This window comes from Mesoplodon bidens, assembly GCF_964165515.1.
Source record: "Mesoplodon bidens genome assembly, chromosome: 11".
Lineage (NCBI taxonomy): Eukaryota > Metazoa > Chordata > Mammalia > Artiodactyla > Ziphiidae > Mesoplodon > Mesoplodon bidens.
In genome coordinates this window covers 1,215,142-1,237,937 of record NC_138167.1, presented here as the reverse complement: position 1 = coordinate 1,237,937, position 22,796 = coordinate 1,215,142, and the positions used below count along the sequence as shown (strand labels likewise).

At 39.7% G+C, this 22,796-nt stretch overlaps 1 protein-coding gene across 1 annotated transcript in view; it reads left to right on the top strand.

The window, feature by feature from the left end:
* ADIPOR2 (adiponectin receptor 2) overlaps positions 1-22,796 on the top strand; it is a 50,275-nt gene that overhangs the window by 12,034 nt on the left and 15,445 nt on the right. Inside the window, exon 2 of the mRNA XM_081249625.1 lies at positions 10,202-10,454. Coding sequence (XP_081105751.1) covers positions 10,284-10,454 — 171 coding nt within the window. The 5' untranslated portion in view covers positions 10,202-10,283. The remainder of the gene's footprint in view (positions 1-10,201; positions 10,455-22,796) is intronic.

The window sequence follows — 22,796 nt, the reverse complement described above, 5'->3', positions numbered from 1 at the left end:
CTGATTTCTTCTCCGGAAAGTTGGTCAGTGGGGTTGGGCAGTAAGTTAGAAAAGGTTCCTTGTGATTGTACTTAAAAGTTGCCCTACTTCATGCTAGGAAAGAAAGTAGTGTAAATGATACAGAGTGTTGCCTGTCTTTATAGCTTCAAAATAATCTTTAAAAAATAAACTGCATTTGATTTGAAATGTTTCTTTGTGCTTACATCAGTTAAGATTTTATGAACATGAAAGTGTGGTAGTGCCTGTCTTAAAAATCTAGGTGTTGCTCCTTCTCAGTTATCAACTGTATCATTTTTGGAAGAGCTGTATCAGTTAGTAACATATGTTGGGAACTTTTCCCATTTTATCAGTTATTCTTTTCCCAGTTATCAGGTTTTTTTATTGACATTTTTCTACTGAGAAATGTTTTGAGTGTTTGGGAAGAATTCCAATTTTAACCAATCATTTTATTGCTTCTGGTATGGGGCAAGTCTCCAAGATCCTCCTCATTTCTTTTTTTTTTTAAATTTATTTATTTAATTAATTTATTTTTGGCTGCGTTGGGTCTTCGTTGCTGTGCACGGGCTTTCTCTAGCTGCAGCGAGCAGGGGCTACTCTTTGTTGCGGTGCGTGGGCTTCTCATTGCGGTGGCTTCTCTTGTTGCAGAGCATGGGCTCTAGGCACGCAGGCTTCAGTAGTTGTGGCACGTGGGCTCAGTAGTTGTGGCGCACAGGCTTAGTTGCTCCGCAGCATGTGGGATCTTCCTGGACCAGGGCTCGAACTCGTGTCCCCTGCATTGGCAGGCAGATTCTCAACCACTGCGCCACCAAGGAAGCCCTCCTCCCCATTTCTTGATTGTTTCTTAATATTTTCAACATCGCTGTAAAGTACAGTGTACTGTCAGTGTTAACTCCTGCTTTTGTCACTTAAGTGCTATCATGCATTTATTTGAGAACAACTTATGGTTCATGCTAACATAGAAGGTTGGGGATAAGAGCATTAACTTGTCTGTTAGATTGATTAGATAGATTAGATTGCCACTTATTACTGTAGTTATCTCAGGCATGTTATTTATAACCTCTCTGGGCATTTTGTCATTTCCAAAATGGAGGAAATAATTGTACCTATCCTCCAGGATTGTTGCAAGGATTTAAAGAGATAATCCATGGGAAATGTTAGCACTCATTGCATGTTAGCTGTTCCTGTCATTCCCCCTCCTCCTCATCATCATACAGCAAAGATTTTTAAGCTCCTTTGCATCCCAGACCAAGCTTGGTGTTGTGGATACAAAAATGGATTCCAAAAAAGGGTCCCTGACCTTGAGAAGTTTTGCATTGCAGGAGGGGAAGACAGGCACGTAAACAAAAAAATGCAATAAATTCTGACAAGTACTATACTAGAAACATTAGTAAATGAGAAGAATAAAAGAGTTAGTGTCAGGAGCCTGGGGATGTCAGGGAAATTAGTTTCTGCCTATGAACTTATTCTTGAAGTGTGGGTAGTAATTCCCCACTTATTTATTCAGCAGATATTTAGTGAATACACCTACTGTGTGCCAGAAGCTATTTTAGGTACTGGGGTGTAAAGAAGATATATTGGGTTGGCCAAAAGGTTCATTCTTTTTTTCCGTAAGGTGGTTCTCATAGCACTTAGTTGTCTTCAACTTCATTCGAAACAATTTTGTTAGATTGTATTGTGACAGCTGACATATCAGTGTGCATTTAAAAAAAGAAAAAACTTACCCAAATTGGTGAATTTTTGTGTAGCCATTTTAATATTGAAGATGGAAGAAAAAAGCAACATTTTTGGCCTATTATGCTTTATTATTTCAAGAAAGGTAAAAACACAACTGAAACGCAAAAAAAAGATTTGTGCAGTGTATGGAGAAGGTGCTCTGACTGATTGAATGTGTCCAAAGTGGTTTGCGAAGTTTTGTGCTGGAGATTTCTCACTGGACGATGCTCCACGGTTGGGTAGACCAGTTGAAGTTAAAAGTGATCATATCGAGACATTAATTGAAAACAATCAACATTATACCATGCGAGAGATAGCCGACCTACTCAGAATATCCAAATCAAGCGCTGAAAATAATTTGCACCAGCTTGGTTCTGTCGATGACTATGATGTTTGGTTTCCGCGTAAGTTAAGTGCAAAAAACCTTCTTGACCATATTTCCACATGCGATTCTCTCCTAAAACGTAATGAAAGTGTTCCATTTTTAAAATAAATTGTGATGGGAGATGCAAAGTGGATACTGTCCAATAATGTGGAACAGAAGAGATCGTGGGGCAAGTGAAAAGAACCACCACCAACCACACCAAAGGCCGGTCTTCATCCAAAGAAGTTGATGTTGTGTATATGGTGGGATTGGAAGGGAGTCCTCTACCATGAGCTCCTTCCAGAAAACCAAACGATTAATTCCAACAAGTACTGCTCCCAGTTAGACCAACTGAAAGCAGCACTCGATGAAAAGCATCTGGAATTAGTCAACAGAAAACGTGTAATCTTCCATCAGGATGACGCAAGACCGTGTGTTTCTTTGATGACCAGACAAAAACTGTTACAGCTTGGCTGGGAAGTTCTGATTCATCTGCCATATTCACCAGACATTGCACCTTCAGATTTCCATTTATTTCGGTCTTTACAAAATTCTCTTAATGGAAAAAAATTCAATTCCCTGGAAGACTGTAAAAGGTACCTGGACCAGTTCCTTGCTCAAACAGATAAAAAGTTGGGCTTCCCTGGTGGTGCAGTGGTTGAGAATCTGCTTGCCAATGCAGGGGACACGGGTTCGAGCCCTGGTCTGGGAAGATCCCACATGCTGCGGAGCAACTGGGCCCGTGAGCCACAGCTACTGAGCCTGCACATCTGGAACTTGTGCTCCGCAACAAGAGAGGCCGCGACAGTGAGAGGCCCGTGCACCGCGATGAAGAGTGGCCCCCACTCGCTGCAACTAGAGAAAGCCCTTGCACAGAAATGAAGACCCAACACAGCCAAAATAAATGAATGAATGAAAGAAAGAAAGATAAAAAGTTTTGGGAAGATGGAATTATGAAGTTGCCTGAAAAATGGCAGAAGGCAGTGGAAGAAAAGGGTGAATATGTTCAATAAAGTTCTTGGTGAAAATGAAAAATGTGTTTATTTTTACTTAAAAACCAAAGGCACTTTTTGGCCAACCCAATATAATGTCTCTTCTTTCAGGAGTTTTCAGTCTAGTGAGAAAAGACCAGTAGTAAGTAAACAAAGAAATACCAGAGACAAGTGCTGTGGAAGAGATTAAAAGGTGATGTGATAAGGAGTGACTGAGATTATGTGGTCAGAGAAGGATTCTTTGAGTCAGTGACCCTTAAGTTGAGATCCGCATGTGAAGAAGGAGCCCAGCCATGGGAAGATCTGGGCGATGAGCATTCCAGGCCTTGGGAACCAGGTGACATAGAGCCATTTGAGCCTTTGTGGTGTTTGGGGAGTAGATGGGAAGTCACTGTGGCTGGAACGTAGTGGGCAAGGGGGAGAGTGGTACAGAATGAGGCCAGAGTTAGGGGCTAATCATCTAAGGTTTTGTAAGCCAGGGTAAGACGTCCCTTAGGTGTAAAGGAAAGCCATTGGAGGGCTCAAAAAGTAAGGGACTGTGTTTTGAGAAAGATCTGCTGTGACCGCTTTGTGAGGACTGGATTCTGAGGATAAGGGGTGGGGTGGGTGAGTGGGTAACAGAAGTGGATCCCAGGAGACTTTACTGGCTATTCTATTAGGACAGGTGAGAGATGCTGGTGGCTTGAACCAGGAAGTAAGAGTGGAGGGAAACAGGTAGATTTGGGCTGTGTGACCCCTCTCCCCCATCACTGTAAAGCTTTTTTTTTTTTTTTTTTTTTTTTTTTTTTTGGCGGTACGCGGGCCTCTCACCGTTGTGGCCTCTTCCGTTGCGGAGCACAGGCTCCGGACGTGCAGGCTCGGCGGCCACGGCTCACGGGCCCAGCCGCTCTGCGGCATGTGGGATCTTCCCAGACCGGGGCACGAACCCGTGTCCCCCGCATCAGCAGGCGGACTCTCAACCACTGCGCCACCAGGGAAGCCCCACTATAAAGCTTTTTATGTTCTTTTTTGTTTTTGGCTGTGCCAAGCGGCTCGTGGGATCTTAGTTCCCTGACCAGGGCTTGAACCTGGTTCCTGGCAGTGAAAGCACCGAGTCCTAACCACTGGACCCCCAGGAAATTCCCACAGTAAAGCTTTTTTTTTTTTTTTTTTTTTAAGAGTTAGGTGGTGACTTTTATTCCCACCTCCCACCCAGAGCAGAAGGTAAAGCTTTTTAAAGTGTTAAGTTTAAGAGGTCCAACACCTTTCCTTGCCAGTTAATGTGATAGAAATCTGCCAACAAGGTTCTCTGAAGATTTATAAGCCAGTCAGGGTAACACATCTAGTACTTATTTTTAATAATGATTTGTAAAGAGAAAAAATGGCTAGTATTCAAAAGAAAACCTGCTGCCTTTAATATCCCTGCTGGTCCCACTGTTGAAATAAACTATTCCATCCTAAAAAAAATAATCTGGTTTCATTATTAGTAGTTCAGATTTGCATCACATATTTTATTTCACATTGAAGTCTGAAAGAAAAGGTCATGAGGGGCATAACATACTGATACTTCCACATAGAACATTCTGTGCCACTCAGGTTTCCAATCAAGGAAGAGCATGAACTTGATACCAGAAATCTCATTAACCATGCACTAACTTCAAACGCATACTTCAGTGTGGAATGACAGACCACACTGGAATAATTTCAGTATACAACTTTCCAAGTCACTTTGAAATTGGCTACTTTCAACTTAGAGGAAGCCAACAAAATCATGGGACATATTTTGCAGCCTGTCCTCTACCACTGAATAATCTAATTATAGAACTAGAAAGCGATGCCACTAGACTCAGTACTTACTGCACCCTACTTGCTGTGTCCCAGTTAATACAAAGGGACATTATACCACTGGCCCTTAGAATTTGAAGACTTAAGGTCCGTGGCAGTTGGCAAGTCTTTAGAGAACCTTGCTGGAAGATTGTATCACATTAACTGGCAAGGAAAGGGGTTGGACCTCTTAAACTTAACACCTTAAAAAGCTTTACAGTGATGGGGGAGAGAGGTCCTCTGGGTGCTAGAATGTTGTTTGTTGTTGGTTACACAGCATTTATACTTTGTCAACTTTGTGTGCTTTGTGTGCTTTTCCGAATGTATTTTTTACATGAATAAAAAGTTTACTAGACAAAGAGGCCATATAGTACTATAGTATATTTCCACCCCACCCATTAAAAAATGTGCAAAATACACGTAACATAAAATTTACTATCGTCACCATTTTTTTTTTTTTTTTTTTTTTTCTTTTCGCGGTATGCGGGCCTCTCACTGTTGTGGCCTCTCCCGTTGCGGAGCACAGGCTCTGGATGCGCAGGCCCAGCGGCCATGGCTCACGGGCCCAGCCGCTCCGCGGCATATGGGATCCTCCCAGACCGGGGCACGAACCCGTATCCCCTGCATCGGCAGGCGGACTCTCAACCACTGCGCCACCAGGGAGGCCCCGTCACCATTTTTAAGTGTGTAGTCATGTTGTATATCCATGTTGTTGCAGCCATCACCACCATTTATCTGCAGAACTCTTTTTTTCATCTTGCAAAACAGAAGCTAATACCCATTAAATGGTAACTCTCCATTCCCTCTTTGCCCCAGCCCCTGGCAACCACCATTGTACTTTCTATGAATTTGACTACTTTAAATAACCTATGGCAAGTGGAATCATAAGGTCCTCAGGTTCATTCAGGTTGTAGCTTGTGTCAGAATTTTCTTCTTTTTTTGAGGCTGAATATTTTCTTGTATGTATAGACCACATTTTGTTTATTTGTTTATCCATTGATGGACACTTGGGCTGCTCCACGTTTTACCTATTGTGAATAATGCTGTTATGAGCATGAGTGTATAAATGTCTCTTCAAGACCCTGCTTTCTGTTCTTGTGAGTACATACCCAGAAGTGGAATTGGCTGGGTCATATAGTAAATGTATTTTTAATTTATTTGAGGAACTGCCATACTATTTTCCACAGCTTGCCTGCTCTTTTAAAATTGGGGGCAACATAAAAATTAAAATTATGAAATAGGTGAAGTAATACATTGTACTATAATATAGTCTACCTTTGGTGGGAAGTCCAATATAACTGATTAAATATGACATAAATAATATTAATTCCTTTTCTTCTGTTTTTCCCCTGGAGAATAAGACACTTATTCATTCATACAAGAAACCTTTACTGAATGTCTACTGTGCATCTGTTGCAGTTTGGTTTTCAGCAGTGAGCAAACAGAAACCTTTGCCTCATGGAACATGCAGACAAGTACTGGATTTTAGAAAATACCTTTCCTGGGATAGAGCTAAATTTCTAGACCAGAAGTATCAAACCATTAAGTTAGCAGTTTGTTCAGGTAGAGAAAATTGCTTTTGAGTTACCATTTAAGCAACCTTGGTGCTTTTAAGCAACATAATAATTTACCTTATGCAGTATTATTTGAAGAGAAAGTGAAGTCTAAGAAGTGTGAGTTTTAAATTTTCCATTGCTTTCCCACTGGGAAGGAAACTTGGTGTGAGTACATTTGACTGGGAGTCAACAGATGAGGGTCCAGTCCTGACTTTAATATTTGGTATTCTCCTGGGTTTTTTTTACTTTGATCCTTATCCCTCCTCAGTCCTTTGTATAACTTTTTTTTTCCCAAAGGATTTTGTCCTGTGTTGTTAACTATTATTATGCTAAATCACTTTTCTTTTTTAAAAATAAATTTATTTATTTTTGGCTGCGTTGGGTCTTCGTTGCTACGCTCAGGCTTTCTCTAGTTGCAGCGAGGGGGGGCTACTCTTCATTGCGGTGCGCGGGTTTCTCACTGTGGTGGCTTCTCTTGTTGTGGAGCACAGGGTCTAGATGTGTGGGCTTCAGCAGTTGTGGCTTGCGGGCTCTAGAGCGCAAGCTCAGTAGCTGTGGCACACGGGCTTAGTTGCTCCGCCGCATATGGGATCTTCCCGGACCAGGGCTTGAACCTATGTCCCCTGAATTGGCAGGCGGATTCTTAACCACTGCGCCACCAGGGAAGTCCCTAGTATTATGACTTTTAATCCTAGTAATCCCTAGTTCTGTTTTCAAACTCATTCTCTCTTCTGAATTCCAGATTTATGTTTCCTGGTGCCAAGTGAACATTTCTTTCACTTCAGACACCATTTCTGAAAACAAATTCATTCTTCTTCTGCTGTGAATTTGCTTCTCCCCTGAATCATCAGTGAATGGCATCCTCTATATGCTCGGCTGCGTGAGCAAAAAGCCTGCGTCATCTGAGTTCTTTCTTGTCCCTGTTCTCTGATTTCTCAACAGACCCTGGAGTCCTTGCCTTGCATATGCTGTTTTCTCTGTACAGAACACCTTTCCTCTACTCTGCTTGGCAAATCTCCATTGCTTTTGAGCAGAGTTAGTGACGCCTGTGTCTCTGCTCCGAGAACGTGTGAGGTCAAGTTTCCATTTTACTTCTTTTGTTTCATAGTTTCATATTTGATCACCTGTAAAACAGACTATCTACTGGGAAGAAGCCTTAGCAAATTTAAAAATAAGTTATTTATGTCAATACTTAAATTAGTTTGTGAAAACATTTTTTAAAAGTAATAGGGTGCATGTTAAGCAATTTTATACAGAAAATGAGTTTCTTTTCCAATAAACACTGCAGGTATAATAATTCATTCAGTAAAAGTATATTTAATCTAGATATTGGGGGCAAGAGGCCTTGCAACCTGTAGAGGAGGTGTAGGAATTGAAACACTCACATTAGTATTTTCTTTCTTTCCTCATCCCCACTGGCCACTCAGAGATTTTAAAAGACCTTAGATCTGCCCTACTTGCTGAAAATGCACCCGGTTGGATTTGTGTTGGACTTCTATGTCTACTGATAAATTCAGAGCACCTCTCAGTTACTTGTTCCTTCCTGCCAGCTGTTTGTATTGGATTCTTTTCTTTTCTCTTTTTTTGTCTTAGTTCTGTGTAATATAGCGTAGTATTCTTAGAATCCTGACCAACGAAAAATTCCTGAGGAAGTAGAATAGAGATTAACTCTTCTGGTTAACAGATAATGGTACTCTGAAGTCTTACTTTCCATCTCGTATCTCACTTCCTTTTACTGTTAAGAATCAGAGCAAGTTAAAGCCTAGTTCCAAATACTTTCCCTATTTTTTATTCTTCTTAGCAAGAAAATCATTTATCCAAGTACAGCTGGACAGTTCATTGTTCCAGCTACTCTTAGAGATTAATGGCCTTGGATAAGTTGCCTAATCTCTGAGCCTCAGTTTCCACTTCTGTAAAATGGGGATAAGATACCTCAGAGGGCCATATGTAAGAATTATGTGAGATACCGCCTGTAAATTCTCTGGTACAGAATTTAACTTTGTCAATCCCCAGTAAATGTTAGCTCCCTCTTCCCTGAAACAAAGTGAAATGGTGGGTGTGAAACAGCTTTGTAAATAAATATAAATCACTAGCATTGTTTCATCTTTCAGCATTGGGTATTAATAGCATAGTTTATAATCTCATTATTAGAATATGCTGGCTCAGGCCCTTATGTGATAGGCACAGGCCCAGATTTGGTGATCCTTAAAGACTGTGTTTGTTCTTGTTATAAAAACTTGAGAGAACTCCTACAACAAACTCAGATGATTTATGAAACTAACAGTTGGCTAATTCTTAGTCTAATTCGAACTGTTGGGCCAATTCTTAGCCTTGTGTATCCACATATGAACACTAAGTGCATCTTTTACCCTCTCTTCGTACTATCCAGGCCCTCCCACATTGCCCCACTCCTCCTCTGCCACAGTAAAAATTTTGAATCCCATGGGATTTATGAGCACAACATGTACCTTGGCTTCTTCCTGTTTTTGTCTTTCTAGTTGGATTGGCTGTGATAATCACCTTATTTGGATATGTAACTTAAATCTCTAAAATAAGCTTTTGTCCTGTGAGTTATTAGGTAGAGGGCCAAGGACTTGAAATTATTGAACTCCTAGGAAACTTTTGAGATCCAGTTTAGAGAAATATTGATGATCTCTGAATGTGTTTTTACCACTTAAGAACATTTAAATATCATCTGTCATGTTCGTTAAACATTTATGTGCGTAGTGCTTTCTGGGAACTCAGGGATATAATAGGAGTGTGCTCTTGCCTTCCAGAGTAATCTACTTGGAGTTCAAAGCAGCTCAAAAATACTGAAATTTCAGACATTAAGCAACTTAAATGCAAAACATAACCAATAATATGTGCCATGTCAGTCAGAGACATTGTCTTATTTCATAAAAGTATGGTGAATTTTGGTTTCCTCACCTGTGAAGTAGAACTCAAAATACCCTGAAGGGTCATTGTGATGATTTAAATGAGATTGGATATGTAAAACCTAGTTGTAGTACATAAAATCCACATATATTCTTTCTACAGTTAGGTATGTTTTTAATTGAAAAAGTATTAGATGGCATGTGGTAAAAACAATGCAGGCAGAACAAAATGAAGGGTAAGCCTTCTCACTCCAGACCCTAGGTTCTTCCCTGTGTGCCTCTGGACCAAGAGCACAATTTCAAATAAATAGGTATTCTATGTACACATGTATACTTATTCACGATTTTATACTTTTATAATGTATAAGTGGGCACATTATACATGTCTTTGGTATCCTGCTTTTTTCATTTAAAAGTAGATTTTGGCAGTCCTCTTTATCAGCAAGTGTAGGTTTTTTTTAAAATTATTTATTTATTTATTTATTTATTTTTAGCGGTGTTGGGTCTTCGTTTCTGTGCGAGGGCTTTCTCTAGTTGTGGCAAGCAGGGGCCACTCTTCATTGCGGTGCGCGGGCCTCTCACTATCGTGGCCTCTCTTGTTGTGGAGCACAGGCTCCAGACGCGCAGGCTCAGTAGTTGTGGCTCACAGGCCCAGTTGCTCTGCGGCATGTGGGATCTTCCCAGACCAGGGCTCGAACCTGTGTCCCCTGCATTGGCAGGCAGATTCTCAACCACTGCGCCACCAGGGAAGCCCAAGTGTAGGTTTTTAAAAATACATTATTATTTTATTCTTAATGATTGCAGAAAATTCTAGTTTTAGTGTATAATAAATCATACAACATATGTCTTCCCCCATCACTCATTCAAATATGTTAATTCAAAACTTTCTCTCCTTAGGGTCAACTCCCTATCCTAAAAGTCCATCCTCCCAAGAAGAAAGAACAGAAAGACCTCTTTGTAAGAAAGGCGGGGGTATCCCATGAACGAGACAGCGGAAACCCGACTGGAGTACAGCAGGACTCCAGAGCCAGATATAAGGCTCAGAAAAGGGCACCAACTTGATGGTACAAGCAGAGGTGACAATGACATCCACCAAGGAGATCTGGAGCCTCTTGTAGAGGCATCTGCCCTTTCTTCCTATCATAAAAAAGTAAGTTAAAGTGGAAGGATGGTAAGTAAAGCAAATTTATGGGAATGTAGCTGGAGGAAGGATATTAAAAAGAAAGAGTACGGGGACTCTGCTGGAGAGAGGATGGCGTTTTGAAAAGGAGCCCTGAGCACATTTGTAAGATTTTGAAGTCTCTTATTCTTAAGGTAGCTAGGAATTAGTTATATGCCCTTGCTGTTGACACGTAAAACCATACTTAAGTTGCTCTATCTTATTTAAGAAAGGAAATGGGTTTTTGTAGTTACCATATATCCTTTATAATTCAGCCATTATTTAGTAATGACATTATCATTTATATTTTTGGAGAAATCCTAATTGCATGCTGACTACTCAGATAGAGTTTATCTCCAGTGCATACCTTGGGAGCCAGTAGAATTCTGGGAAAATAATCTAATCTTTCCTTTTACCTCGCAGAGAAAAGAGCAGCTTTTAAATGATTCAAGCAGCTATACCAAGAGTGCAAAGGTGTAAATATTTGTGAGCAGGTCCCAGTGTCATTGTTAATAGACATTTTGCCATGTGCTTTGGAACCTTGCAATTGTGTAGCACGTTCAGTGTTGTGTTTCTAGTACAGTGTTTCTCAGACTGTAGGTTATGCCCATTAGTAGTTTGTGACATTTATTTTGGTACTACAAGCAGTGTTAATTAGACAGTAAATAAAGATATTAAGGTGCATATATGTAGTAATATACATTTAAACTATGTTATTTGATGAAATTGTGTAGCTTTATTTAGATATGTATGTGTTTATAGATATGAATAATAATATACATTTCTTACTGTGGGTTGTAGTTAGAAACATATTGAAAGCCTCTATTTGGAACTGCATCTTTACCATCGTAAGAGATAAGCTTATTGTGTGGGTAATAGTGGTGCTGGTTGGAACTCGAGAAGATTGTCTTGTCTTTTCAGGTCTTTTATAAGAATTTCACCAGAGCACTGTAGAAATACAGGCGATTGTGACAGGAAATTTAAGGTTATTTCTTCTTTACCCTTGGTAACATTTTGTAAGCCAGCTTCATACTGTTGGCTAGTTGTGCTACATTCAAAGACTATTTGTGTGTGCCCCGCATACACAGGGCAGGATTAAAAACAAGATTTGCTTACTATGAGTATAGTGTAATTTGGCCTTGAAACTACCATTACTCTTTTTTTTTTTTTTAATTCATTTTATCTGTTTATTTTTGGCTGCATTGGGTCTTCGTTGCTGCGCACGGGCTTTCTCTAGTTGCGGCGAGCAGGGGCTACTCCTTGCTGCGGTGTGCGGGCCTCTCATCGCGGTGGCCTCTCTTGTTGCAGAGCACGGGCTCCAGTAGTTGTGGCTCGCAGGCTCTGGAGCGCAGGCTCAGCAGTTGTGGCGCATGGGTTTGGTTGCTCCGTGGCATATGGGATCTTCCTGGACCAGGGATCAAACCTGTGGCCCCTGCATTGGCAGCTGGACTCCCAGTCACTGTGCCACGAGGGAAGCCCTACCATTACTCTTTTAAAAGAAGTTTGACAGATAGCTGGGGTAAGAACTTTCTTCCTTGCTTATGGCTTTGCTTTCTTGTTGATGTTTTACAATAACATGTACTAGCAGCTAAGACTCCCCTATTCAGGCTGAGCAACTTGACTTTCCCTCCATTGCTACTTAGACCTAAGCAGTTATCCAAGTAGTAAGAACTATCGCTAGGTTTGGATGAGGACTGGGTTATCTTTTCTTTCTTACTGTAGTAAACACATGCCATACGTTACTGCCAACCGTACGCGCTTTGTTGTGCCGCAGATCTCTAGAGCGTTTCCATCTTGCGTGAGTGAAACATCTACCCCTTGAATAGCAGCTCCCCATTTTCTCCACCCCGCCAGCCCTCGGCAATCACCCTCCTACTTTCTGCTTCTGAGTTTGACAACTTTAGATACCTCATATAAATGGAATCATGTTGTATTTGTCCTTCTGTGACTGTCTTATTTCACTGAGCACAGTGTCCTCAACGTCTGTTCGTGTTGTAGCATAAGACAAGCCTTTTTTTTTAAGGCTGAGTAATATTTTATTGACATGTATATATCACTCTGTCTTTATCCATTCATCTACTGATGGTTGTTTAAGGTTGTTTCCACCTCTTGGCTATTGTGAATAATGCTGCAAATATCTCTTCAAGGTACTGTTTTTAGTTCTTTTGGATTAATATCCAGCAGTGGGATTACTGGGTCATATGGTAGTTCTGTTTTTAATTTTTTAGGAACTTCTATACTGCTTTCCATAGTAGCTGAACCATTTTACATTCCCATCAGCAGTGTACAAGTGTTCTAATTTCTCCATATCCTTACCAACACTTTATTTTCTTTTTTGATAATGGCTATCCTACCAGATGTGACTGTGGTATCTCATTGTAGTTTTGATTTGTGTTTCCCTGATGATTAGTGATGTTGAGCATCCTTTTCATATACCTGTTGGCCATTTATATGTCTTTTGGAGAAATGTCTATTCAAGTCCTTTGTGCATTTTTAAGTTGGGTTTGTTTCTGTTTGTTTGTTTTTTGCTATTCAGTTATAGGAGTTCCTTATATATCTTGGATATTAACCCCTTATCAGATCCATGGTTTGCAGATATTTTCTCCTGTCCTTAGGTTACCTTTTCACTCTCAATTGTCTTCTTTGCCATGCAGGAGCTTTGTGGTATGGCATAGTCCTACTTTTCTAATTTTGCTTTTGTTGTGATATTGGTGTCATATTTCTTGGTGCCCAGTGTCACGAAGCTTTTTTTTTTTTTAGGAAATGCTCAACATCTTTAATCATTAAGGAAACTCAAGTCAAAACCTCAATGTGATACCACTTTACATGCATAAGAATGGTTAATTTTTTTGCAAGGGGGACAATTACAAGCATTCACGAAGATGCGAACCCTCATATATGCTGAGGGTAATATAAATGGTATAGCTGCTCTAGAAAAACTGTCACCAGTTCTTCAAAAAGTTAAGCAGAGTTATCATATAACCCAGCAATACCACTTTTAGGTTTATACCCAAGAGAAATAAAAATATACATCGAAGCAAAACTTTATATGTATGTTCCTAGCAGCACTATTTATGAGTCAAAAAGTAGAAACAACTCAAATATCCATCACTTACTTGATGAATAGATATATTAAATGAGGTATATCCATAAAATGGAATATTTTTGGCAAAAAAGAAAAAAAAGAAATACTGTTACATACTACCACACGGATAAACCTTGAAGACATTCTGCTAAATGAAGGAAGCCAGTCACAAAGACGACATATTTAATTATTCTGTTTATTTGAAATGTCTAGAATAGGCAAATCTATGGAGACAGAAAGTAGATTTGTGGTTGTCAAGTGCTGGGGGGATGGGGAAATGGGGAGTCACTCCTAATGGATATGGGGTTTCTTTTGGGGTGATGAAGATGTTTTAAAATTGACTGTGTCATGAAGCTTTTCCTCTACATTTTCTTCGAGGATATTTATAGTTTCAGGTCTCACATTTAACTTTTTTTTTGGCTGTGCTGCGTGGCTTGTGGGATCTTAGGTCCCTGACCAGATCAAACCAGGGCCCTTGGCAGTGAAAGCATGGAGTCCTAACCACTGGACTGCCAGGGAATTCCCACATTTAACTTATTTTTAGTTAAGTCATTTTGAATTCATTTTTGTGTATGGTGTAAGCTAAGGGTCCAGTTTCATTCTTTTGCATGTGGAGATCCATTTTTCCAGCACCATTTGTTGAAGAGACTGTCCTTTCCCCATTGTGTAGTCTTGCCACTCTTGCTGAAGATCTGTATATGTGTGGGTTTATTTCTGTGCCCTCTCTTCTGTTGCATTGGTCTGTGTGGCTGTCTTTATGCCAGTACCATACTGCTTTGATTACTATAGCTTTGTAGTATGTCTCTAAGTCAGGAAGTGTGGTGCCTCCAGCTTTGCTGTTCTTTCTCAGGACTGTTTTGACTATTCAGAGTCCTTTGTCATTCCATATGAATTTTAGGATTGTTTTTTCTATGACTGGGGTTATCTAAAAGGAAGGGAAATGTAATAAGCAGAATTGGATGAGGCTTGACTCGGTTATTGAAGGACTAAAAGGCATTCCAGGCCAAGGGAATAGCAGATGTGAAGACTCAGAAGTAAGAAATAGCATGATGCTTTTAGGGAATAGTAATAATGATAATAGCTAACGTGTTTTGAGTATACATTGGTGTATATTGATGTGTGAACCTGCAAAATGTCTGGTATAGCTAGAGTGAAAGGTACAAGGGAGTCAGTTTGTTAGCAAGTGAGCCTAGATGATCAGGGCCTAAAATCCAGATCTTTAGCCTCTCAGTCCAGTGTTCTTCTACCCTCCAGAGTTCTTTCTGAAATGTGTAGTGTTGTGTATTGGTTGAAGTGGATAGACCATTACTTCTAGGCCTCTGGCTCTAAAGCATCAGCTCTTTTAACTGTATTTGCTGAACTTTATAGTTTGTGTTTTGTAACCATCTATAGATAAAAACACAAAAGAGGCATTTCAAACCAGGTTACCCTTGATCTTTAGTTTTATGACTTTATTTTGTATCTCTGAGTTTTTAAGGGATTAAGTTGAATAAAGAGAGCAGCCCTTATGGTTGTCCTACTTTTCCTCTGCTCCAAATTCTTCTTCATAAATGGGGACTGGAGCCAACTTTTCATTCATTCAACCTAGGAATTATTTTCTTGAACTGATTTGCTTTAACCAAACTCATAAGAATGCCACTGTGTATTAGTTTGTCATAAGAAAGCTAACTTGTAATTAGACTCCCATCTGCCAATCACTTCATTTTCTTTTCTTGAGGAGGTCTACTTAGGAAATTCAGTTAAGATTAGAGACAGTTGCTTTGTGAAAATTAAAAAAAAACTTGGATGATTTTAAAGATCTTTTCCATCCATCTTTGATAGCGATAACTAGTCTTCACAGGCTGAGTCTGTATGTTTCTAGGCTGGCCAAAGTGAGCGTTCAGAGAGACTGGCTGTTGTACCTCTGTTGGACGACAGCAGAGGTGCAGTCATCGGTGCTTACTCTTTCAGCTATCATTTTTTGAAGACACCTTAATTTCTACTAACCCCTGTGTTTGCATGTTAGCTATATCAGCTTGCTAATGCCCTTACTACACATTGCAGATTTCTAAATTTAAGGCTGGATTCAACCTGTCAACTTTCCAAAAAGACCATCAAAATAACCTGTTGATGTTATAACTGAATCACTTTGCTGTACACCTGAAACTAACACAACATTGTAAATTAACTGTACTTCAGTTTAAAAAATGGTTAATAAAAAAAGCAAACAGACAAAAATAACCTGTTGATCAGACTAAGCGAAGTTTCTTATTTACTGCAGTGAGAGTGAGCATCACTCTAAAGGATCTTGCTTTAGAAAGGAGAGGCCATGGGTGGCTATGTGTAGGGTTTGGGGTCTGACTTCTAGTGGTTTAAAGCAGGTCTTTCAGTACGAAGATCATATTAACATCGCGTGGAGTTTGTGGTAGATGAGGGCAGTTGGAGCAAGTCTAGTGAGCAGGTTCTTACTTGATAAGTGAGTAGGTTTGCCCAGTTCAGCAGTTTATTATACTAAGGAGCTGGTTGAGCAGAGTCTAATGTTAAGTGGATTTCTGAGAAGCTCCTAAAGCTAACAGCAAAGCTACCAACTGGTTTGTGTCCTTAATCTTCCTGGGCAAGGGTTTCCTGAACAAATGAAGTCATGTTGTATAGGGGCCTTAGATCTTAGTCCTCATAACTATGTGAATGCAGAAGCCTCAGTTCTCATTGACCTCTGTAGGGGCATATACATTTTAATCAAAATTTGCTGCCCTGGCCCTGGGTATCTTACCATTCCCTTGATCTTTATCTTCTAATTGTGGATGGTGTTATGATTGTAGATCTCTGTGGCACTTTGTCTACTGACTTCAACTAGTATTTAAATATATAATTTATGTCTTGCTACTCCGCTAAATGCACCCTAAGTTTCAGCTGAACTGAACTAGTCTCGTCTCTTCAAAATGGTACTTCTGCTTTTTCCCTCTTGACAGTTCTTTTATTTCGTCTTTCCAAAATTCTACTCCTCATGCAGCCTTTCCCGAGCTCCACGCTCCCTGTCTTTAAACTGGCTGTACCTTATTTCTTAGTCATTTATGTAGCTAATTCAGCCCCTTATTAGATTGTATGCCCATGGAAGACAGAGACTATATTTTACTCATCTTTTAAAAAATCCTCTTAATAAATATTTATTAAACTGAATTACTCTGTTGAACTGAGTTGGGCTAAGGCAGATAAACGCCCAATAGACTGATGAATTATTTTCATATTAGACTGATCTTTAAGGACTTTCATCTTTATCACTCTGGTTCTCTCTTGCCAAAGGTAAAATACACTCCAGAGAATTAACATTAGGTTGCAGTTTGTATGGATCATCAGAGTTGGATATTGTTGTATTTTGAGATATAACCCACTTTAACTCTTCTCACAGATGGACTTCACTGAAGATAGCAGGAGGAAAAGATTTGAAAGTGTCTTTGTACTCACTTCAGAGCATTGACCTCTCTTTAAGTTTAAATATAGTGATTTATTCATAGACAGCCTTAGAGAATTAAGGCTTATGCCTTTATTTTAGGCAGCTTTGGTTTTAATTGTTTATCATTTACAGTGTCCTGTTTCTCTTCAAAATTTGTTTTGATAACAGTTAGAGATATGACAACAGGAGCAGAACAGAGCAAATGTTTAACCCTTGTATGTGACCATCTTAGTATAGATGCAGTTTAGTATTGAAACAGATCTTTGGGTGCTGTGGTTTAGTGGCTACTAGAAGGGAAATTAAAAGTAATTTCCTCCCATGACAAGGTAGTTCTTTAGAATTAATATTGGAAGACAGAGATTTTTATATATATAGTACTCAGCACAGACTTTCCAAACCTGCATTATGTGGCAGAGCTATAAACTTGCCCGTGTGCCCCGGAGAAGACATTTTTGTCCTGTGTTCTAGCCACTGCTTGACTCTGCCGCTTAATTCCTGCATGCTACCCTCTGTTTAACCAGGGGAACTGTATTCACCACCACCACTCTGTAGAGCCCTAATTAGCAACTCCACAGTGCTTGAACACAACAAATAACTCTTTATGGTCTCGTGTTTTAGACATTTGTGTTTTGAAGACATGTGGGTGAGTATTCTGTTATAGGAGGGTGGGAAGTGGGGATACTGTTTGGTAGGTCAGCAGACTTATTAATACTTTGCTCTTCTGAAGGAAATGTGCTTTTATAAAAATTCAGAAATCTTGCTGACATGTTGGGATGGGTGGAAGTATTTATCTTTACTGGGGTGTGTATTTGACCACTGACCACATTCTGCTTCATAACACATACATTGGACCATGGGAGGTGGAAATATTACCGTTGGTGGTATTTATTAATAAAAAACTGATTCCCCCCCCAAAAAAAAAAACCTGGATGAAGCTACATATCTTAGTGGTGTAATGTACAGTGAAATTCTTGCCTTACATATAGGATCGCATTCTTTGAATTGAGGTTAGCTTTTTAGAAGCACCATTTTGGATAGAAGGACAGTTGTAAAAGGTGAGAAGAGAAATGCATACAGGCAGCCCTAATGCTTTGCAAGTTTCCAGCATGCATGAGTTTCGGCTACCATGCGTTCGTTAAATAATATCAGTCCCTCCACAGTATGGTTCAAATTTTAGTTACTGTGGTATATTTACTGTGAGTAATTCTTAAAGTACCTACTCTCTGCTGTCTCTCCAGTCCACAGATGATGGTGCAAATAGTAGATGTCCATTGTATTGATGACTTCTTTGAAAGTCTGTCAGTGACTGGTCAGTCTACATCTGTTACTCACTTAATCCATGAGACAGCAAAGTGTGTTGCTTCCCAGTGATAAACCCATGTGACCCTTTATAAAAATGGATAATCAAAAGAGGGAATAGGCTGACAAAGATAAAAGTGAAGCAAAGAAATGAAAGTGATAATGGTGAACGTGAAAATCAAGTCAAACATAAATAGGAGTTAGAGAAGCAATAGCTGACTGTGGGAATGTTGGCACTGCCTGCCGCCACTTAAAGAGATTCTAGATCTGCAGCCAGAGGATCTTACTGAGGGCAGGCTTGTCACCATAAAGGAGTATCGTGTGACAGAGGCTGTGGATGGCCAGTGGCAGGCAGAAAGTTCAGATGAAAGGAATGCCTAAGGATGTTTCATGACTTTGAAAGTGCAAAGAATAAAACGTTGAAACCCTGATCCAAACTTAGAAAGTACGACAGTTTGCCAAGGCACAGAGAATATGCTCACTGTGTGTTGTAAGTTAAACAAGAAGGCACACACTGCTCACATCACTTTTGGTAACTTTTTTTAACCAATAAACACTTAATTCTCAGTGTTTCTGTTCTAAAACATAGCATGCTAAATAAATACTGGTTTTTACTAGTCTATTTCTTTGTACATGTAAAACTGACAGAGATTTTTAATGTTTTGACAGCATTTTGTTAAGGTCATGGAATAGTCCCCACTGGTCATTAAGATTGCCGTACGTGATTTTGGCTTGCACAGTTTTTACATCCTGAGCTACCACGCGGAACGAGGGCTGTCTGTGTGTGTCGTGGCCTTTCGGCCCAACGTCTATTACCCACAGAAACAGGCTGTTTCATAACTAGAAAACTGTGTGAGGGGAATGAATAGAGCAGGAACTCTGTGGACCTGAGTTGAATTTCTGACTCCAGGTGTGTTACCTTGAACATATCATTTAACCTCAGGTTTCTCCTCTCTAAAGTGGTAGCTGCTCAGTGAATACTTCTTGAGTTTTTTGCACGAATGCTTACCATTTAGCCCCAGCACTAGTAACCCCTTATTAGTAAGTGGCTCACTTATTAGCATCTTTCACAGTGGAGGATCTGATAAGTTTTTTTTTTTCTGATGTGAACACAGTATTGAACTGTGACATACATAATTTGAGGTGTATAGACCCTCTCATTATTTCTTTAGATCAGAGTTTCTCACTCCCTGGTGACATTTTGCCATTGTAGGGTGTTTAACAGTATCCTGGCCCCTACCTACTGGATGCCGGCAGCATTCCCACCACTTGGGACATGTAAAAGTGAATCCAGTTATTGCCAGATGTCCCCTGGGAGGGGGTGGGGGTAAAATTCCCCCTAGCTGAGATCAAACTGCTTTAGACTTGTAAAGTATTCTCTTAATTTATTTCTCTCCTTTCCTGTTTCCCTTCTTCAACCGTACCTTCTCTCTGTTGCCAAAGTGATAGTTTCCAAGTGCAAGTCGAGTGCCCAGCTTGCTTTGCTTTCATATCCATTAAATGCTCAGCCTTGCCTGCAGGATAAAGCCTGAAGCCCAGTAGCATCAGAAGCTTTTAAGGAGCTGCTTCCTACCTAACTCCACCTCCATTCCTCCCCCTCCTTTTTTTTTTTTTAAGCATTTTATTGAGGGATGATTTACACAGACATTGTATTATGGGGTAATTTAAACACAGTAAAATGTGTTTAAAATGCCCAAATCTTAGATATATAGCACAGTGACACTACATATGTGTGACAACCACGCAGATCAAGATTCAGATTATTTCCATCATTCAGAAACTTCCCTTTATGCCCTTCCAGCCAGTAACCCCTCCCTCACCCCCATTCCCAGTGGTCGCTATTATTCTGACTCCTACCATAGTAGATTTGTTTTGCTTGTTGCTGACCTTGATACAAATGGAATCATGTGATACACACTGTCTTAATAATGGCTTCTTTCACTTGGCATGTTTCTGCTACTCACCCATATTGTTTTGTGTCAGTTCTTTATTACGGAAGAGTATTCTGTTATATAAATATATCACACTTGTTTATCCAGTTTCTTATTGTTAGACAATTGGGTTATTTCTGTTTTTTCACTATTATGAATAAAGCTACATTGTGCGTCTTTACCTTCTTTAAAAATTTTTTATTGTGGCAAAATTTATAATGTAAAATTTGCCATTCTAACCCCTTTAAAGTATATAGTTCAGTGACACTGATTGTATTCACAGTGTTGTGCAACCGTTACTGTTACTTCCAGAGTTTTTCATCACCCCAGAAAGGCTTACGGAGTAACCTTCATTCCCTCCTCCCCCAGCCCAGTGTTCGGGAACCTCTAGTTTACTTTCCGTCTCTGTGAATTTGGTTATTCTAGGTATTTCATGTAAGTGGAATTGTTGTGTGGGGTGCATTTCACGGAGCATGATGTTCTCAAAGTTTATCCCTGTGGTGGCCTGCGCCAGAACTTCATTCCTTTTTTTTTTTAACTTTTTATTTTATGTTGGAGTATCGTTGATTAACAATGTGTTAGTTTCAGGTGTACAACGAAATGATTCAATTATACATATACATGTATCTATTCTTTTTCAAACTCTTTTCCCAGTTAGGTTGTTACAGAATATTGAGCACAGTTCCCTGTGCTATGCAGTAGGTCCCTGTTGGTTATCTATTTTAAATATAGCCTTGTGTACATGTCAATCCCAAACTCCCTAACTGTCCCCCCCCCCCCCACTGTAACCATAAGTTTGTTCTCTAAGTCTGTGAGTCTGTTTCTGTAAATAAGTTCATTTGTATCATTTTTTTTTTTTAGATTCTGCATGTGAGCATACGATATTTCTCTTTGTCTGACTTATTTCACTCAGTGTGACAATCTCTAGGTCCATCCATGTTGCTGCAGATGGCATTATTTCATTCCTTTTTATGGCTGACTCGTATTCTGTTGTTAGCCAGGCTGGGTCTCTTCCCTCATCCACAGGCATTTGGATTGTTTCCTTACTCACCTCCTTTGGCCTCACATCACATTGACTTTGTTGCCACAGCTGTGCTAAACTCTGTACTCTCTGTATGGAGCTTTTTCTTCCCTCTGTGTTTTTGGATTTGGGCTGTTACCTTTCCCTGTCATGTCTGACTGGTGAACTCTTAAGCATTTTCCAGGGCTTGCTTCCGATGTTACCTTTCTGGAAAACTTTCTAGCAGTGCCAGAGTTAACTTTTCTCTTTTCTGTTTGCATCAGACCTTGTCCATACTATAGACTAGCTCATTGCTATGGGTTTTTTTGTTTGTTTGTTTGTTTGTTTTACTTACGTGGGTGCCTTCCCCACTAGGCTGTGGCACCTACTTCAGTGTTCTCAGTATGTAGCCCATCATCATGAGAAAGACCATCACTTACTTACTGCCCAAGTCCTAGGCCCTGGGATAGTTTCTTTTATTCATTATCTTTGTTCCTTAAACAGATGTGCAGTGTAGTGCAGTGTTGTTAAAATCATTTTGCAGATGAGGAAACTGATGCTTATTGAGATTGTATATAATTTTGTCAAAGATTACACAATTAATCATTAGTCAAGGTTTATCTGGCTTCAGAGTCACTTTTATCCATTGGCAAGCCAACTTTTCCTAAAACCTGTTTAAGTGCATAAACGGTTTTTTCCTCTGTTTGGTGTTCAACAGAGACCATACATATTGCATTCTCAGTGTTTTCTGTTTTCTTGTAATAAACATGTGTTAAGCACTGCTGAGAAGCAAAGCTGTCCTCCCGCATAGCAGGGCCGTTGTTCTCCTCCCTCCCTGTGATGGGGAGTTGATGCCTTCATCTCTCTTCCCTGTAGACAGGGACAGTGGTGGGTGCCCACCCAGAGAGGCGCCCTCTCCTCATTTTCCTTACCTCAGGCTGTAGTAAAGGTTACCTACGTGAAGTGTCTTTGCTTCTGCCAGTGAGGCTGCCTTGCCTTTCCCTATCAGTGGTCCTCCGTGAATCCAAGTGCACTTGATCCCATTGGTATCTCAGACTGTCTGCAACTTAGTCAGGTTTTACTTTTGATAGTACAGGAAACATTTAACTGTGTTCTATGTGCGTATTTGTAGTTTTATTGGAAACTGCTGGCATGATTTATTTGTCTGAGAATCAAGATTGAATCCATGTTTCTGTTTCTCTTTGTGAAGAATGAACTACATGTTAAACATGCATAAATATTGGACCTATTTTATGTTTTATATAAATTTACATTTTATACTTAAAAAAATCAGTCCGCTAATCATTTCAAGCTGTTGTCTATTTTCAGTTTTCATATAATTGATGATTTAATGGAATTTTATCACTTTTGTTTAATAAAGCACAATCCTTAAATCTTTTAAAGCATTAATTAATCTAGCAACTTTGTAAGTATATAAAATATTGGCACAGAGCTGTTATGGGAGCAATGGAAGAAGACAAACATACACTTAAAATCTAGTTTAGGAAGCGTTACAGTGAAAAAGTAACATTCTATCAAATATGAAATAAAACAGTGTAAGTCAGTGAACAAGAGCTGTACAGTAGTT